General features: G+C 31.1%; 1 protein-coding gene across 5 annotated transcripts in view; it reads left to right on the top strand.

Annotated features, from left to right (window-relative positions):
• pde1ca (phosphodiesterase 1C, calmodulin-dependent a) overlaps positions 1 to 19,238 on the top strand; it is a 106,663-nt gene that overhangs the window by 53,716 nt on the left and 33,709 nt on the right. For all 5 annotated transcript variants that reach the window (XM_051098271.1, XM_051098266.1, XM_051098270.1 and 2 more), the window contains one exon: positions 16,867 to 16,980. In XM_051098271.1, coding sequence (XP_050954228.1) covers positions 16,867 to 16,980 — 114 coding nt within the window. The remainder of the gene's footprint in view (positions 1 to 16,866; positions 16,981 to 19,238) is intronic.

Here is a 19,238-nt window from a genome sequence, read left to right as displayed (position 1 = left end):
TTTTTTTTAAGCTGTAATACTTTATTTGATACTGATGTGTCAGTTTTAAGATGGATTGGCATGTAAGGGTGCTGAATGGCACTGGACTTTCCCTCTCTGATCCTCTCAGACACTCACGCATATACAAACTACATAATCTCTTCAGCTCCCTTCCCATGTGGATGTTTTCTGGATTAATCGAGGCAAAACCCATGTCATCAAGTTAACAATTAAAAGTATTTCACTGGTTCTTATCTCTACTTATCTCATTTTCTAACAAATTCTTCTCTGTTGATCATTTACGGATGTACTTATAATTCTTTGTGCACATTTGCAGGTTTAGTATTTAGGGAATCGTTCTTATCCAACATTTTTTTTTTTGTTGTTTATAGTCTGTAAGTCTGTAAACTGTTTAACGTGCAAAGCTGAAATCCCACTTCCTTTTCCGAAACCAATGAACAGATTGCCGTCCAAAAGCATTCCAGTCTCTTTATCGCCTACTTTATATATTCACATCACCTACTTAATGCATTAAACTATTTTAGTGCTTCATAAGAAAAGACACAGGACACAGTGTTTTACAAACAGAGTGAAAATGATGTCAGACAGATGGAGTGAATCTGATAAACTAAATTCTTTAATGATTGCAACACCCATTGTGTGTGTGTGTGTGTATAGTTTCTGCATGTGACTGGAGAGGATTAGGGCAGCCCTGTGATGTGCTGTATTACGACGCTTTGAGTTAATGCACCGTAAGCCAGACATTTATCTCTGGAGGTTTTAGCCTGACTATGACTGCAAGTTGTCCTTGTGCAGTTTAGAGTTACAAAGCAATCCATTACAGACCTGACCACAAAAATGACTATTAATTATCATTACAGTAATTGATGGTGTTTGCTAAGGCTTACTTTGGCTAAGTGATTCAAACAAACCCCTGAACTTAATTATCAGGAGAATAGTTCACCAAAAATGAGTCTAAACAACCCTTTGAATGTCATTATATGGACAAAAAATATTTAAAAAAAAACATGTATTTTCTACTAAGTCTGCGTAAAAAGATTTTAATTTATTCTCATTTTTATGAAACAATATTGATTCTTAAATCCCAAGAATCGATTAATCTAGCCTGTTTTCAGTTAATGAATGGAACATCGTACCGTGCCTCTCAATCGCCTTATAAATCATAATAAGCTTTGTTCTTTGTTACTTTAATATGAAACAGTCTTAGATATCAAATTAAGTCCATTTTATTGCAGTATTCAAACAATAAATGCTGTTTTGGCACCGTTTAATGTGGAGTTGACAGATTGCTGTAGCGCCTCAGTTTAAAGGAGAAGTCCACTTCCAAAACAAAGATTCACATATAATGTACTCACCTCCTTGTCATCCAAGATGTTCTTGTCTTTCTTTCTTCAGTCGTAAAGAAATTATGTTTTTTTGAGGAAAACGTTTCAGCGTGTTTCTCCATGTAATGGACTGATATGGTGCCCCGTTTTTGAACTTCCAAAATGCAGTTTAAATGCGGCTTCAAATGATCCCAAATGCAGTTGTAAACGATCCCAGCAGAGGAAGAAGTGTGTTATCTAGCGTAACGATCAGTTATTTTAATATAAATAATACAATTTATATGCTTTTTAATGCCAAACGCTTGTCTTGTCTTACTTTGCCTGGACTGTTTTTTCCGGTTCATAACAGTTAGGGTATGTTGAAAATGTCAAGGTTTTTTTGTTAAGGGTGTTTGATCTTCTTTGTGTGTTCACTTTGCAAAGACTGGGTCGGTACTTCTGCAGTGATGTAGGATGATTTTGAAAAGATTTTTGAAGTTGATGGAGAAAATGCGATTGCAGTTCTTCTTGAGTCATAATACACAGAGTTCAGGGAGAGAAAGGCAAAGATCAGCGTTTGAGATTAAAATGTATTTAAATTGTATTCTTTTAATGAAAATGACCAATCTTTCGCTAGATAAGACCCTTCTTTCTTGGTTGGGATCGTTTACAACCTCATTTGGGATCGTTTGAAGCAGCATTTAAACTGCATTTTGGAAGTTCAAAATTGGGGCACCATATCAGTCCATTACATGGAGAAACATGCTGAAACGTTTTCCTCAAAAAACAATTTCTTTACGACTGAAGAAATAAAGACATGAACATCTTGGATGACAAGAGGGTGAGTACATTATATGTGAATCTTTGTTTTGGAAGTGGACTTCTCCTTCAAGAGAAGCGGCAGTGCAAAGCACATGTGAACTGATCATTTCCGCTTTAAAAGCGGTATGTGAAAAGAAAGAGTTTAACTTACCGAAATCCATATCTTGTCTAATGTAATCATTTAATCAGTGTTTCAGCCACAGAAAGACATCAGTAACAGCTTCGAAATCGAATCGTGAACTTTGTTTCAACACCCTTCCCTGTTTTCTTCATTATCTAATGCAAGGATATGCAACTTTGGTCCTGGAGTGCCAATGTCCTGCAGAGTTTAGCTCCAACCCTGAAAAAAATACTCACCTGCCTGTAGCCCTAGTAATTCTAAAGACCTTGATTAGCTTGTTCAGGTGTGTTTGATTACAGTAGGAGCTAAACTCTTCAGGACAGCAGCACACCAGGACCGACGTTGCCTATCCCTGATCTAATGTATTGTTTTTGTCTTGTGGATGATCAAGCCAGCCAAAAAAATTTGCAGTCGTCATGCACCATTATACATGCTCATACTAATATTTCAGGGCAGGAAAGTGCAGCTGGCTTGTGTGTGTTTTGTGCTTTAGTGTCAGTGTAGTTTTCAGTCCTGTTGTACACTAAACCATAGGTGACGACATCATTTCCAGAGCCTAGTAATCTCACATGGCACACAACAGACGATGAGAGGTTATCAAAAGGACAGAGTTTTTGGTGCTGCTTTTGGGGCTGTCACAATTCTTCAATTCCCCTTCGGTACTTAATTAAAAAAAAATCCTTGATTGTATTTTGCCCATGTCAAATAACTGGCAAAATACCGGAAGTGGCGCATTCACAGGCTGCATAACATATTTAACCCATTTAAAATCATAATAAAGCACAAGGCTATTGTGAATTCGCAAATGCCATGATTCAAATGAATATATGTGATGCAGGTTTCATGCTCTTTAATTATTTACATGCGTGAAGGTTATGTACTTGCGTATCAGAGCGGTTCCGTTCACAGTAAATGCTCCCCTTTATGAAAATTAACCATGGTTTTAAGCGTATAGTGTTAGTTCTGGCAGGTCACGTGAGTCAAGCTCTCATCAGCTGACTCTTAGCTGATCACATCTACCTATAGGAGTACAACACCTATCACAGCATTCCTATATAAGCTCTATTCAGCATTATCCAGCAACTTTTTCACTTGCTCAGGAGCAAAACACCCTTCTCCATCCCCAGCTCCTCCTTTTGCCACAGTCAGGACTTGGCTTCTGTTATTCCTCATTGAATCAGACTCCTTTTATCTGAATAATGTCTTATGCTTAAATATCATTACGTACATTAATGATGTCTGCTTTGTTCTGTTCTGTTTACCCTGGGGGGTTACTATTTCTGCTCTCCCTGCTCATTCATGACAGGCTGCACGGATGGGCAGAGAGTTTTTGCCCAGAACAGAACCATACTGTATGCTAAGTGTCCATTATTTTGACGATAGCTGACCTGACAGAATTATAGTAAAAGTGTAGTAACCATGGTTTTTTGCTGTGTTGATTACTATTTGTAAAACCACAGTTTGAACAGTTAGAATACCAAAACCATGGTTAATTTGTAGTTACCATGGTTTAACTATAGTATCAATGGTTTTATTTGTATTATTCGTTGTGTATTGTATTTATTTGTTATCGTTTACATAACATCATATTGATGTGAGTTTGGGTTTATTATAACATTCATCTGGGAACACAACATGTACCTTTTTGTCAGATTTGTAAAGTAAATAATTTATAAACCTGTGCAAACACAGGAGACAGGGTTGCCAGGTTTTCACAACAAAACCTGCCCAGTTGCTACTTAAAACTAGCCCAAAAGTAGCCCAGGGATCCCCTGTTAAAAATCGTGTTCCTGGGGTAAAATACACATTTTTTTTGGCTGGTAAAATTAGCATTCCAGGGACTAAATATTACATTAATGGGGTTGCGGACATAAAAAAAAACAACCCATGGCAACAGTGTTAAAGTAGCCCAATTCTGCAGACTTGGCAACACTGGCAGGAGAATACATCAATATCTTTCTCAATATGCTAACTGTTCATCGAAGTTTCAGAATAAGAGCTCAAACCCTCGCTCAAAGTTTTGATGTCCACATATTCAATAAATGACAGTGGCTGTAGCATTTCTGTTGTGAGGAAATGGACGAATATTAAAGATTAAGTGGACATTTGAAATAAATGTTGTTTAGTCCATATTAAACAAGGATTAGATCATGCAGTAAAGTGAAAAAAGACTATCTGCAGTCATTTGTTATAATGTGTAATGTACATTAGCTGTATTGTTTATAATACATGATGTATTTTAACAGTTTTGTTCAATAAACCCATATGATTACTTGCTTTTAAAGCTTTATTTGAACTAGTTATTATTGCCTCATTGCTAAGTAATTTTAAAGGCTGTTGTTTGCTTAGGTCTATTTTTATTATCACAAAAAAAAAAAAAATTATAATTATCTGATTAATCGTCAGAATAATCGACTGATTACTCAATTACCAAAATAATCATTTGTGACAGCCCTAGTTGCTTTTTAGGTGTCTATCAAATCAAATTAGATTAAATGTAAATTAATTTATTATATTAATGGCCTGATTTTAATTGTGAAATGATTTAGTCAGTCTAAAAGGAGTCTGTTATTTCTTTTCTTCTGCAGTACCTCATCACTCTCTCGTCTTTGTCTTGTTTCTGGCTCTATTGATTAGTTTATTATCTCCTTGACTGCATTTAGTGATGTAAAGGTCAGTCTGACCCTTCTGCTTTTGGTTTATACAGTGCAGAGACGTCCAAATCTGTGTCTAGAGATGTTTCTGTGGCCTTACACATTAGGAAACTAGGAAACATTAGTGTAGATGATTAAAATAATGTTTTGTCTTGTAAATATCCTGTTTCACTCTAAAATATGTTGCACACGTTAATTTGTGTTTTCTTTTTTTGACCTATTAGTTTACTGAGGAAATGCAATAGACAGCATTCATTTTCAGTTGTCAGAATGATGGAAAGCATTTTGCGTCAATGCTTTTGAAAAAGATAAACAACATGTAAAGTTACATGTGGATGCGATTACATCTAATATGCAGCCTTTGTGATTATACTGCAGTGTTTCTCACATGGCTCAAAATGATATTATGAGGCTCTGTTAGTGGATGTGCCAGAAATTTGTTGTTTATTAATCCTAAATGATTAATCTCAGAAGACCCAAGGGGTTTTTTTTGGTCGCTGGTTCACACATCTGTCAGAGTTCAGTTAGCGGTAGCTGTTGGAGCCACAGACATCATTTCAATCCTGTATGTGCACATGAGTAATTTTGCCAGAATCCAATTAGAGAGCCGTTAAAGGGGATTACGGCGCACTTAGTCCTGCTCTCCCTGAACCTGATTAAAGGGTTTATAGAGCTTTTACAGTGTTGTGCTTTACAGACAGGTTTAAACCCGATGAGCTTGAGAAGATCGGCCCAACATTGGTTTTTCTGCTTCATCCGGCACTGTGCTTGAGGCTTAACACACTGAACCTGTTGCTGACGGGTTCAGATCCATCTCTGGTCTTGTGAGCAGAGATTTATCTGGTAAACCTCTGAGATTAGAGAGGTATGTGCGTGTTTCTGAAACGTAGCCTATTTTTGGACCGTTGAGATTGCATTGTGACATTATTTGGATCATGTTCAGAATATTCTTAGAAAAGTCATTTGCATTACTGTACGGCAGAAAATGATCATATATTATTTAAATCGTGACCCTGGACCACTGAACCTGTCGTAAGTAGCACGGGTATATTTGTAGCAATAGCCAACAATACATTGTATGGGTCAAAATTATAGATTTTTTTTTTATATGCCAAAAATCATTAGGATGTTAAGTAAAGATCATGTTGCGTGAAGATATTTTGTAAAATTCCTACCGTAAATATATTAAAACTTAATTTTTTAGTAGTGATACGCATTACTAAGAACTTAGTAATACTTGGACAACTTTAAAGGTGATTTTCTCAAATATTTAGATTTTTTTGCACCCTCAGATTCCAGATTTTCACATAGTTAATAATAATATTGTCCTATCCTAACAAACATGCATCAGTGGAAAGCTTATTTATTTAGGTGATGTATAAATCTCAGTTTCAAAAAATGGATGCTTATGACTGGTTTTGTGGTCCAGGGTCACAGATTGTAAAGTAAATTTAAGTAAAATTGTATAGTGTAATCATGGTTGTTTTTTATGATAACAGGATGAACAGGATGATTTTCATTAATTAGATCGATCAAAATAATGAGAATTTTTTACAGAACTAAGAATTTGGCAGGTGGAATATGCTTTATTGTTAAAAATGTTGTGTGAAAATTAGGGGAATTTTTTAATAAAAATGGTGTAGTTTTTTTTTTTTTTTTTTTTTTTTTTTTTTTTTTATGAAATCTTTCTTAAATTAATGGAAGCAAGTTTCCGCCACTGAATAAAAATAAAAAATAAAGAAAAAGGTAATTGCGACTTTATCTCACAATTTTTTTTTCTCTCAGAGTTGCTTGATACACATGTGTAATTCTGATTTACTAAACTCTAAACTCACAATTCTTACTTTTTTCTTGCAATTACGAGTTTATATCATGCAATTCTCTGAAAAAGTTAGAATTGCCTGTTTATATCTCGCAATTCTGAGAAAAAAAAATCATAATTCCAAGTTTGACTCAAGCAATCCTGAGGAAAAATCAGACTTTATCAGAGTTTATCTTGTAATTCTGACTTTTTAATTCGCAATTGCAAGTTTATATCTCACAATTCTGAGGAAAAAGTCAGAATTGCCTGTTTAAATCTCAAAATTCTGACTTAATTTCTCAGAATTGTGAGTTTATATCTTGCAATTCTGACCTTATAACTCGCAGTTGCAAGTTTATATCACACTATTTTGAGAAAAAAGTCAGAATTGCAAGTTTGTATCAAGCAATTCTGAGAAAAAAAGCTCAGAATTGCCTGTTTATATTTTGCAGTTCTGACTTAATTTTTCAGAAATATGAGTTTATATCTTGCAATTCTGGCTTTTTAACTCACTATTGCAAGTTTATATCTCACAGTTTTGAGAAAAAATGTCAGAATCGCAGGTTTGTATGAAGCAGTTTTGAAAAGTCAGAAATGCAAGTTTATATCTTGCAATTCTGATTTTTTTACTCACAATTGCAAGTTTAAATCTTACAATTTTGAAAAAGAAGTTAAAATTGCAAGTTTGTATCAAGCAGTTTTGAGAAAAAAAGTCAGAATTGCCTGTTTATATTTCACAATTCTTACCTCATTTCTCAGAATTGTGAGTTTATATCTTGCAATTCTGATGTTTAACTCGCAAGAGCAAGTTGATATCTCACAATTTTAACAAAAAAGTTGCAATTGGTAGTTTGTAGCAAGCAATTCTGGGAAAAAAAGTTGGAATTGGCTGTTTATATCTTGTAATTCTGACTTTATAACCCGTAGTTGCAAGTTTATATCTTAGTTTAGAGAAAAAAAGTCAGAATTGTTAAGATAATAAAGTTATAAACTAAAGCAAATCTAAGAAAAAAGTCAGAATTATGAGCGGAAAATTTAAATTAACTTTTTTTATTTTGTTTTTTATTCAGTGGCAGAAATAGACTTCCATATATGAAGTTATGATTTTTAATACACAAGTTTAAATCTGACTTGTAACATTTCCTAATCCCATTCCTCTTTCTTCCCATCGAAAAAGCCAAAAATAAATAAATAGTGTTATCTGTTGAGATTTGAGAGCAATGCGGTTTAAACGATTTTAAAGCTTATGGTTTGTTTATCTTGTTGAGTTTGATCCGTGGAGGTTGAGGATTCGTCATTGGAGAATATTATGTCATTGTTCTCAGTCCAAGTGGTTTCTGGTGCCTTTGGCCCCGGTCGCGCATTCGTCCCTGTGGGGCTCCGGTTGTGAGTCGTAATTAAAGATCTAATGGGAAATCGGGGTGCTGACCTGTCTTCCTTTTTGTAACCACATCCGGATGGAGATTTAGGCACTGATTGTTTAGGACCTGATTACCAGCGTATCCTTGTGGTCCAGTCCCCCACTACGCGGAAGGAAGGCATTTGGGCCCCCTGTGGACACCACATATGTTTCAGGCTACATGTGCCAGTCGACTGACGCATCGCAAATCTCTACGGCAACCTCCGCCGTGCCGGAACTGGAGGGAGGCACGTGGTGTTCAGCATCAGAGTTTGAGCTCACCAGATCTGTCAAGGTCACAGTAAACAGTCCACTCAGCACAAACACGCTCATTCAGAGCCCCGTGAGAAAAAACTCACGACTATAAACATTACCGTACAGCCCCATCAACAACCCAACACTTCCTGCTGTGTCATGCAGCCATGCTGTATTCTTCACAAGATTAAAGTCTTTGCACAGTCATGCTCCAAAAAACAGAATTTGCAGGGCTGTAGTGAAGATTTCAGTTCTCTGATATGTTTTTTTAGATTTTTGTTGTTTTTTTTTTTGCATTTTTTTTTCTTCTAATAAGAGCAAAGCTCATTTATTTATATTTGTTTAAGCATATCTTATATTTTGACATGCAAGTCTATTTTTATTTTATGTATATATTTTTCTTTATTTGATCATACAAATATTTATTTATTTATCTGTTTATTTATTTATTCATATATTTATTGATTTAAGTCTAAAATTCTTTCTCCAAGCAAATATATTTGGCCAAGCATGTATTTTTTTGCATTCATTCTTTCTTTGTTTCTTTCTTTCTTTTTCTTTTTCTTTCATTTATTTTATTTTTATTTTATTTTATAATTTTATTTTTTATCTATCCATCCTCAAATTTTATTTTATTTTATTTTATTTTATTTTTTTATTTTGTTTTATCTATCTATCCTCTATTTGTATTTTTTATTTTATTTATATATTTTTCCTCAATTTTATCAAGCAAATTTATTTTTATTTAATTTTTTCTGTATTTGGCCAAGTATATATCCTTTGCATTTAATTTTAATTTTTTTTTTTTTTACATTTTATTTTATGTATTTTATTTTATTTTTTTATCTGTCCATCCTCTATTTTTTTATTTATATATATTTTTTTCTCCATTGAGCAGATTATTTATTTTTATTCTATTAATGTTTTCTCTATTTGGCCAAGCATACATCTTTAGAATTTTATTTTATTTTATTTTATTTTATCCATCCTCTATATTATTTTATTTATATATTTTCCCTCCATTTTGTCAAACAAATTTATTTTTATTCAATTTTTTTGTCTGTTTGGCCAAGCATATATCTTTTGCATTTTATTTTATTTTATTATTTTCTGTTTTTTTACTTCTTTGTTAATCTATCCATCCTCTATTTTTATTTTATTTACATATTTTTCCTCCATTTTTTAAAGCAGTTTTTTTTTATTCTTTTGTGTATTATTATTATTATTATATACTTACAGTATATATTACATATATTATTAACATTAATGCAACTTAAAAAGTAGATCGTAGCAAACACTTTGCCAAGGTCATGGGTTCAATTCCCAAGACAGGGAATGCATTAACCGATAAAAATTGTGAATTAATTTCTCTTCATCCATTATTTATATATAAAGCACGTAATTAGTTACTTCCTATGTAGTCCAAATCGGTCAGATATGCGTGTCTATTTCAGTTTAGAAGTCTGTAGACATTGAGGCAACTCAATTTGGAACAGAACCACAATCTGACAACCAGACTGTCAAACTAACCAACCAGAGATTGTGCTTAGTGTAAGAAACGTCTGCCAGCGCAATGAAACAAGAGCTCAAGCGAGACACGGACGTCCTGAATAAATCTGGTGTCCTCAGACGTCCAGAAGCTTTTGTGTATTTTCTAGAAGTCAGTAAAGTATGATAATGGCTCCAATCTTCAATGACTGACCTTAAAACAGACTGTCTACTGACCTTCTGTGGAAAGAGAAAGATGGAAATCTCTCAAAGCGTGGGGAGGGTGGAAAGAAAGATGGGATGTGCCGATTTTTGAGTTAGCGGTTCGTGTGAGTTAATGCATTTGTTTATAGGTGTGTGTGTTATACATTAAAAGAGAGTAAAAGGCAGGAGACAAGATTAAAGGAAGGATTAGAAGTGACCTTGAAGTGTCTCAGAGGTGAAAAAAGGCAGACAAGAACGTCCACACATCGTCACGTCTCTCCAGAGGTCTGCTTTTTAATAGTGTTTCCCTGTTCGTGCTGTATCTGATACTCTATTGAGTGATCTGGTTGTGACGCCCTTGAGATCTGGAGCCTCGGCACAGACTTAACAGTCTGATTTTGACAAAACCTCTGTTCTAAACACAAGTGAACAGCACACTGTGTGTTACTATTATTTTATTTTATTTTGCCTGTTTTATGCCTGCTAGGTTTTATTTTTTATTTTATTTTATTTTATTTATGCCTGCTATGTTTTATTTTGTTTTGTTTTGTCTTGTTTTTTCTCACTTTTCTCACATTTTATTTTATTTTTATTATTCTATTTTGTTTTGTTTTGTTTTATTTTGTCTGTTTTGTTTTGTTTTATGTCTCCTAGGTTTTTTTTGTTTTTTTTTTTTTATTTATGCTTGCTAGGTTTTATTTTGTTTTGTCTTGTTTTTCTCACTCCAAGGTTGTATTTTTTATTTTATTTTATTTTATTTTGTCTGTTATATTTGTTTTATTTTGTTTTGTTTTATGTCTGCTAGGTTTTATTTTATTTTATTTTATTTTGTTTTATTTATTTTATTTTATTTTATTTTATTTTATTTTATTTTGTTTGTTTTATGCCTGTTTAATGCCTGCTAGGCTTTATTTTATTTTATTTAATTTTATGTGTGTGTGGGTGTATAATAAATAAAGAAATAAATAAATATATATATATATATATATATATGTACATATATATATATATATATATATATATAGGAAGCTGACTAGTTTTTATAACAGAGCTACAGAGGCATAGTTGTCTTTCTTCATGAGATTGCAGTCTTTTAACCCCTTAGGCTGGAGTTTATCTGCTCTGCACAAGTCAAACATTCATGATGAGTCATCAGTACACATGCTCATTAGGAGCCGCTAATGAACAGGAAGCCTAGTGTGCGATACCACTGGTGGTCTGTTTGTACAATACAAACTGTATGTCTGTCAGACAAAATATTACAGTGAATGAGCATCAAATAGAATGACATTTGCATACAGCGCTCGCCTTCGGCCAGACACACACACACTGTGTAAATATGCAGATGCAGTCATGAAAGATTGGCCAGTGGACTGCATGTGCACAGTCCCATTGTACATAACGACGTGCTTAACGTGCGTTTTTGTGTTACTGTCATGGTGACGAACTTCAGCACTCAAGACAACAGAGTTTGCTTCAAATGTCTGTGACCAGTGTGGTGTTATTCATGCAGCTACAATGTTTATAAGATCTAACCTAACTTTAAGTGTTACTCTGATCTGTGGGTTTTGATAATGCCTGCTGGGTCTATTATTTTATTTTATTTTACTTTATTTATTACTTTACTTTATTGTTTTTCTTTTTTTTTTTTCATTTATTTTATTTTATGCCTGTTTTATTTTTATGCCTTTTTATTGTGTTTTATGCCTGTCAGGTATTTTTTATTATTTTATTTTATTTATTTTTATTTTATTTTTTATGCCTACCAGGTTTTGTTTTTGTTTTGTGCCTGTTTTATTTTATGCCTGTTTTGTTTTGTTTTATTTTGTTTTATTTATGCCTGTTTTATTTTGTTTTATGTCTGCATGTTTTGTTTTGTTTTGTTTTATTTATGCCTGTTTTTTTTTTGTTTTTTTATGTTCGCCAGGTTTTGCTTTGTCTTTGTTTTGTGCCTGTTTTTGTTATATGCCTGCCAGTTTTTATTTTATTTTATTTTATTTTATTTTATTTCATTTTATTTCATTTTATTTCATTTTATTTCATTTTATTTCATTTTATTTCATTTTATTTCATTTTATTTTATTTTATTTTATTAATGCCTGTCAGGTTTTATTTTATTATGTTTTGGTTTGGCTTGTTTTTGTTTTATGTTTCTTACCAATTTCAATCAAATACCAATTATTAATAATAATACTTAAAGGCTCCATGTCATTGTTTAAATTATAATAATAATTAATAAATAAATAATCAATAATTAATTATTTTTAATAATAATCCCAATAAAATGATAATTAAAACAATTTGGTAGTATTATTATTATTATTGCATGAATAATACATTATTATGATGATGATGATGATTATTATTATTATTATTATTATTATTATTATTATTTAAACAAGGACATGGTGCCATCCAGTAGGCCCCTTATGGCAGTGCCAAATTATGATTTATTTATTTATTTATTTGTTTATTTATTTATTTATTTATTTATTTCATTTTGGGCTTGCCTATTTATTTATTTTTGCATTTTTTGGCCTGCATTTCATCAACCCAAATAGATTTAAATATTAAAAAATGAGCTCAAACTCTATGAGAAAGTTCTCCAGTTTGTTAGAGAGATTCCCAGTTCTTCAAAAATATTTTGCATAGACAATCAACAGGCATAGGCAGATTAAAAAAGTAGGCCTTCTGAGTATTTACCCAAATGTTATGATGTTTACATTTAGTTAGTTGTTTTGGTGGGTAATCCATCCTTATCAACAACACATGCCGTTTTAGGGGGAAAAAAACCACACACACAATTAATCAATAAAAGCAGTTCCCCATTGACCCCTGTCTGTCAGACGGACATTAAAAGTGAATTTCCCTGTAGAATTTGGCTGAAGGAAATTGCAACAAGTTGATACGTTTCAGCTTCACCGTTTCCTGGTCGCAGACGTTGCTGAGCTCCGCAATCACGACTAAAACACATTTACATTCCTCAATTCTTTTAACCCACAAGACCTTTATTGGAAACACGCTGTCTAAATCCGATCCGGTCCCAATCTGAGACGGAAGGCGTGGTTTAATGGTCTAATCATGAGCATCTAATCTGGCTCTTTCTCTGTATTAGAAAGGTCATACATTGTGCAGTGTTGGCCGAGTGGACGCGCACGTCTAAAGAATTTTTGCTCTTATCATTTCTGCTCCGGACAGATTCTAGGAAGTACTAATCCTCTAATGGGATGGCATTGACTCGTGGCATCGATTGCGTGTTTGTCTGAAGGAGGGGATTCCTCGGGGACGCCAGCAGAATGTGTTTCTGCTCCGCTTCGCCTGTTTTGATAACATTGTTCAAACAGCGTGTCCTCGACCCTGTTTCCGACGTCACGCTTTTCAGTTGAACGAGAGCACTTCATTCAAATAACACAGCTGCCGACCACTTGAAGATAGAGGACAAGAGATCATTGAGAGGAGAGTCACAAGTTGTCTGTTTTTGTAGAAATGCACTAAATATACAGCCATTCCTAAACTCACCAATTTCAGGATTTGTTCATGTTTATTTTTTATAGTTATGCCACAGAACATGTATTTTGTTGAATTTTATTTAATTTAACTGAATTTAATTGAATTTTATTGGATTTTATTTTAATAATAATAATAATAACAATAATACATAAAGGCTCTGTGTCATTGTTTAAATAATAATAATTTTTAACAAATAATAATAATAATAATAATAATAATAATAATTATTATTGTTATTATTGTTATTATTATCATCATTATTATTATTATTATTATTATTATTATTATTATTTAAATAATGACATGGAGCCTTCAAGTATTTAGAACTGTTATTTAATTTAATTTAATTTTATGTTTATTAATAATAATAATAATAATAATAATAATACACAAAGGCTCTGTGTCATTGTTTTTTTATAATAATAATTTATAAATAATAATAAAATAATAATAATAATTATTATTATTATTATTATTATTATTTAAATAATGACAGAGCCTTCAAGTATTTATTAACAATGACAATATTTCTTAACAACATGAATAATAATAATATTTATTATTATTGAATATTACTGATTAATAATAATAATTATAATATTTATTATTAATTCAATAATAATATTTCTTAACAACAACATCAACAATAATAATAATAATTATTATTATTATTTAAATTGACATGGAGCCTTCAAGTATTTCTTAATTAATAATAATAATAATACTTATTATTATAATTATTATTATTATTATTAATATTAATATTGTTATTATTTAAATTATGACCTTTAAGTATTTCTTAATAATAAAAATATTTCTTAATAATAATAATAATAATAATAATGTTTATTTTATTTGATTTGATTTGATTTGATTTGATTTGATTTTATGTTTCATAATAATATTTGATAACAAGAACTAAAATGCTTTTGAACACACTCCTTTATTTTAGAAGTTATATTTTATTAATAATAGTACTAATAAATACTAATTATTGTAATACTTATATAATGTATAATACTTATTTTTAGAATTATTATTATTGTTATTATTTCAATAATAATAATATAATAATATATTTTTATAATAATAAATATATTTTTTGTCTGGTTATATTTATTATTTATTTTACTTTTTACAAAATATGCAGTCATATCAAGACGGTGTTTACTTGCAACAAATACATTTTTTATTTATTTTATTTATTTTTTTTTTTTTTTATTGTTGTTTAACATGATTTTTGGACATGTACCATGGTATTACCATGTTTTTAGGGGTACATTTACAGTCAAACCATACTGTTTTTCTGAAATAGACCGTAAACTTTGAAGTTATATAAGTTTATATAACTTATAAGGATAAAAAATGAAAAACTTTCAAGAAAATGTTTTTCTTGTTTTGGTTCCCACGGACTTTCATTATATTTTTTGTCAGTAGGAACTGAAACAGTTCAAGCCAGCATTCTTCAAAATATGCTTGAGAAATATCTTCTTATATTTTGCAAAATATCTTATACATTTCCACAATAGACTGACTGCATGATTTCACTCCGTCTCGTCCCTGCATGCCGCTCTGGCTCGCGTGGTCCAGTCATTTGGGATGTGAATTGGGTCAAACGTGTTTCCTGTGTTCTCCATTCATGCAAACACGCACCTCATCACCCAGACCCACACCGAAAAATCTCTCTGTTGCACACACCTGGGACGTTTGGCCTTTTGATGTGGCCCTCTGTCCACATGAGTGAAGATCGTAGTTCACTTCAGAGATGCTATGTGTGGCTCAAAAACAAAACAGAGATGCAGACTGTTCACTAAATTATAGCAATGGTGCCAGAATCCTTTTTTAGGGGGACCACTGGGAATCCAAAGAAAAGAAAAACACTTAAAAAGTTTAAAATGTGTTTGCCTAGGTTAGCGAGGAGACATTAAACTAAGACAAAGCAAAGTTTATATTGTGGATTTTAGCACTGTTAGAACTCGACGTCATGTTTATTATAATACACCTTCAGTCTGTTCAGGTAACAGCTGAGCACTTTGTCAAAATCAACACAGAACGGATCAGTTTATTTCTCAGCAGTGAGAAGAATCTGGAGACGGTCAGCAGCATTGAGCGCTTTTATCATCTTTAGCAATAAAGATGATGGATGAATCTGTTTGTTTTGTGTAAAATCTATTTGGCAGCCACAAACCACCACACTTACTGGGCTTCAAACTGACTTTTAAAGAAAACTTGCCTCAAGCAGTTTTTGCTTTAAGCAGTTATTTTTCCATTGAGAAATGCAAATAGTTTGTTTGTTCATGGTACCTTGAACGTGTCACAATTGAATGTAGGTTACAGCAATACTTGATTGAATCTATTTTATTTTATTTTATTTTTATTTTTATTTTTATTTTATTTTATTTTATTTATTTTATTGTTTTATTTTATTATTGTTTTTCTCCACTGTCCTATTCATTAAAGGCAAAAGGCCCTTTAAATCCTAATGTAACTTTTCCCAATACAATTTTTTCTTTTTTTAATTTAATTTAATTTTTCCATTATTTTAAATTATTTTATTTTATGTTGATATTTTTATTTACTTTATTGTTTTATTTTATTATTGTTTTTCTCCTATTCATTAAAGGCAAAAGGCCCTTTAAATCCTAATGTAACTTATCCTAATCAGATTTCTGTCATTTTAAAAATGTATTTTATTTTATTTTGTTATTTTTATTTATTTTATTGTTTTATTTTATTGTTGTTCATCACTGTCCTATTCATTAAAGGCAAAAGGCCCTTTAAATCTATATGTAACTTTTGCTAATCAAAGTTCTGTCATTTTAAAAATTATTTAAAAAAATTTGTATTCATTTTTATTCATTTTATCGTTTTTTTATTTATTTAAAATATATATATATTTTTATTTTTCTCCACTATTGCATTAAATGCAAAAGGCCTTTTAAATCCAAATGTAACTTTTCCTAATCAAATGTGTCATTTTTTTATAAATTATTTTATTTTTTGTTATTTTTATTTATTTTATTGTTTATTTTAAAATTAATTAATTTATTTATTTATTTTTAATTTAAAAAAAATTCTCCACTGTTGCATTAAATGCAAAAGGCCCTTTAAATCCAAATGTAATTTTTCCTAATTAAATTTTGTCTTTTTTTAATTTCATTTTTTCATTGTTTTGTTTTGTTATTTTTAATTTTATTTATCTTATTATTTTTTTCTCCACTGTCCTATTCTTTAAAAGCAAAAAAGGCCCTTTAATTCCAAGTGTAACTTTTCCTAATCAAATGTTGTCTTTATTTTTTTAATTTCAGGCTGAGATGTTTGGTGAAACAGTTGGAGAGAGGTGAAGCTTCTGTTGTCGACTTAAAGAAAAACCTAGAATATGCTGCGTCCGTTTTGGAGTCTGTCTACATTGAAGAAACAAGGTAAACACAACACATACATTATGAATTTCTCTTGCCTTTTTTCTTTTGGCAAAAATATTAAATCAACAAATCTGGGGTCAGATCTGGAGTCACATATATCAGAGGTATATGTTAGTTCCTAGAATGTGTTTAATCTCTAAAGCTGCTCTTAAACCCCTATTTGAAATAAAAATGCAAATGGAAGAGGGATTGCATGTGTTTCCTCACTGCATTTGATGTGTTTTTATTCAGTTGTTTAGAAAGAAAAGGAAACATTGGCAAAGGAAATGTGCCCTGCATCAAATTAAATGCAAATTTTGCATCATTCACTCACCCTCATGTTTTTCCTAATGTGTTTGATTTACTTTTTCCAAGAACCACAAAAGGAACATTTTGCTAAATCTACCTATTTTTGTTGTTGTTGTTGTTTTCTATGCACTTGTAATGAATAGGGAGCTTTCAGGCATCAAAATGGATGTAAAATGCTGTAAAAATAACATAAACATAATCCATAGAAGTTTGTGTGCCATGTTGTGTTACCCACATCATACTTTTATGAGAAGAACAGACCAAATTAATTAACAGAAAGTGTTGATGGCCTCCCTAGCTCTTTTCGGCATGTTTCAGAAGAGTTCATGAGAAAATTAGCAATGCCAAATTTTTGAAATCTTTTCAATTCCAAACTTGTCAAAGAACCATTTGATTCTGTTCACAAGACCAGTTTCAATAATTAATTTGTAAATCAGATTGAGTTTGAGTTCACACGAGCAACTGAACATGTGGTATGACATAAAAAGACACAATTATGAAATTGAAATGATGAAATACTAATAGTTAAACTTGTCTGTCATAATTATGACTTTATCTCATACTTTTGACTAGTTTGTCATTAGTATGTCAATTACAACTTAGTCACAATTATTACGTATCTCATAATTATGATCAATTTTTACATTTTGTCCATTTTGACTTGTAATAATTTAATCTTTTATCTCATAGATATGACATGTCATGTAACTTTTTTGTATTGGAATAATCATTCAGTATGTAAGTTTCGACTGGCACAATTATGTCTTTTTATCTTATAGTTTTGACTTTTTGTCAGTTGTGACTTGTCATAATTCGTCTTTTATCTCATTATGATGTCATAATTTTGACTTTTTTTGTATCAGAATTATCATTCTGTATATCAACTCACAATTATGTCTTTATCTCATATTTTGATGGTCAATTTTGACTTTTTGTCAGTTTTGACGTCATAGTTTGTCTTTTATCTAATTTTGATGTCGTAATTTTGACAATTCACAGTTCAACTCACAATTATGTCTATTTATTTCATAATTTTGACGTTCAGTTTTTTTGACTTTTTGTCAATTTTGACATGTCATAATTCCATCTTTTATCTCATAATTATGACGTCATCATTTTGACTTTGTCAGTTTTGACTTGTCATAATTTGTCTTTTCTCATTGTGACGTCATAATTTTGACTTTTTTGTATCAGAATTATCATTTGGTATGTCAACTGTCATAATTCTATTTTTTTTATCTCATAATTTTTACTTGTCATAATTTAGTTTTTTATCTCGCAATTTTGACGTCATAATTTCAACTTTTTTAATCAGAGTTATTCAATATGTCAGTTTCCGCTGTCACAGTTATGTCTATTTATTTCATAATTTTGACGTTTAGTTTTGACTTTTTGTCAATTTTGACATGTCATAATTCCGTCTTTTATCTCATAATTGTGACGTCATCATTTTGACTTTTTGTCAGTTTTGACGTCATAGTTAGTCTCTTATCTCATTATGACGTCGTAATTTTGCCTTTTTTGTATCAGAATTATCATTTGGTATGTCAACTGTCATAATTCTATTATTTTTTTTTTTATCTCATAATTTTGACTTGTCATAAATTTGTCTTTTATCTCATAATTTTGACGTCATAATTTTGACTTTTTTAATCAGAATTATTCAGTATGTCAGTTTCCACGGTCACAATTATGTCTATTTATCTCATAATTTTGACGTTCAGTTTTGACTTTTTGTCAGTTTTGACATGTCATAATTCCGTCTTTTATCATATAATTGTGATGTCATCATTTTGACTTTTTGTCAGTTTTGACTTGTCATAATTCGTCTTTTATCTCATTATGACGTCATCATTTTGACTTTTTTGTATCAGAATTATCATTTGGTATCTCAACTATCAGAATTCTATATTTTTTTATCTCATAATTTTTACTTGTCATAATTTAGTTTTTTATCTCGGAATTTTGAC

This window comes from Labeo rohita, chromosome 24 (assembly GCF_022985175.1).
Source record: "Labeo rohita strain BAU-BD-2019 chromosome 24, IGBB_LRoh.1.0, whole genome shotgun sequence".
In the NCBI taxonomy this organism is placed as follows: Eukaryota; Metazoa; Chordata; class Actinopteri; order Cypriniformes; family Cyprinidae; genus Labeo; species Labeo rohita.
Note: the sequence above shows the minus strand (reverse complement) of the source record. Positions and strands in the feature narration are given on the sequence as shown.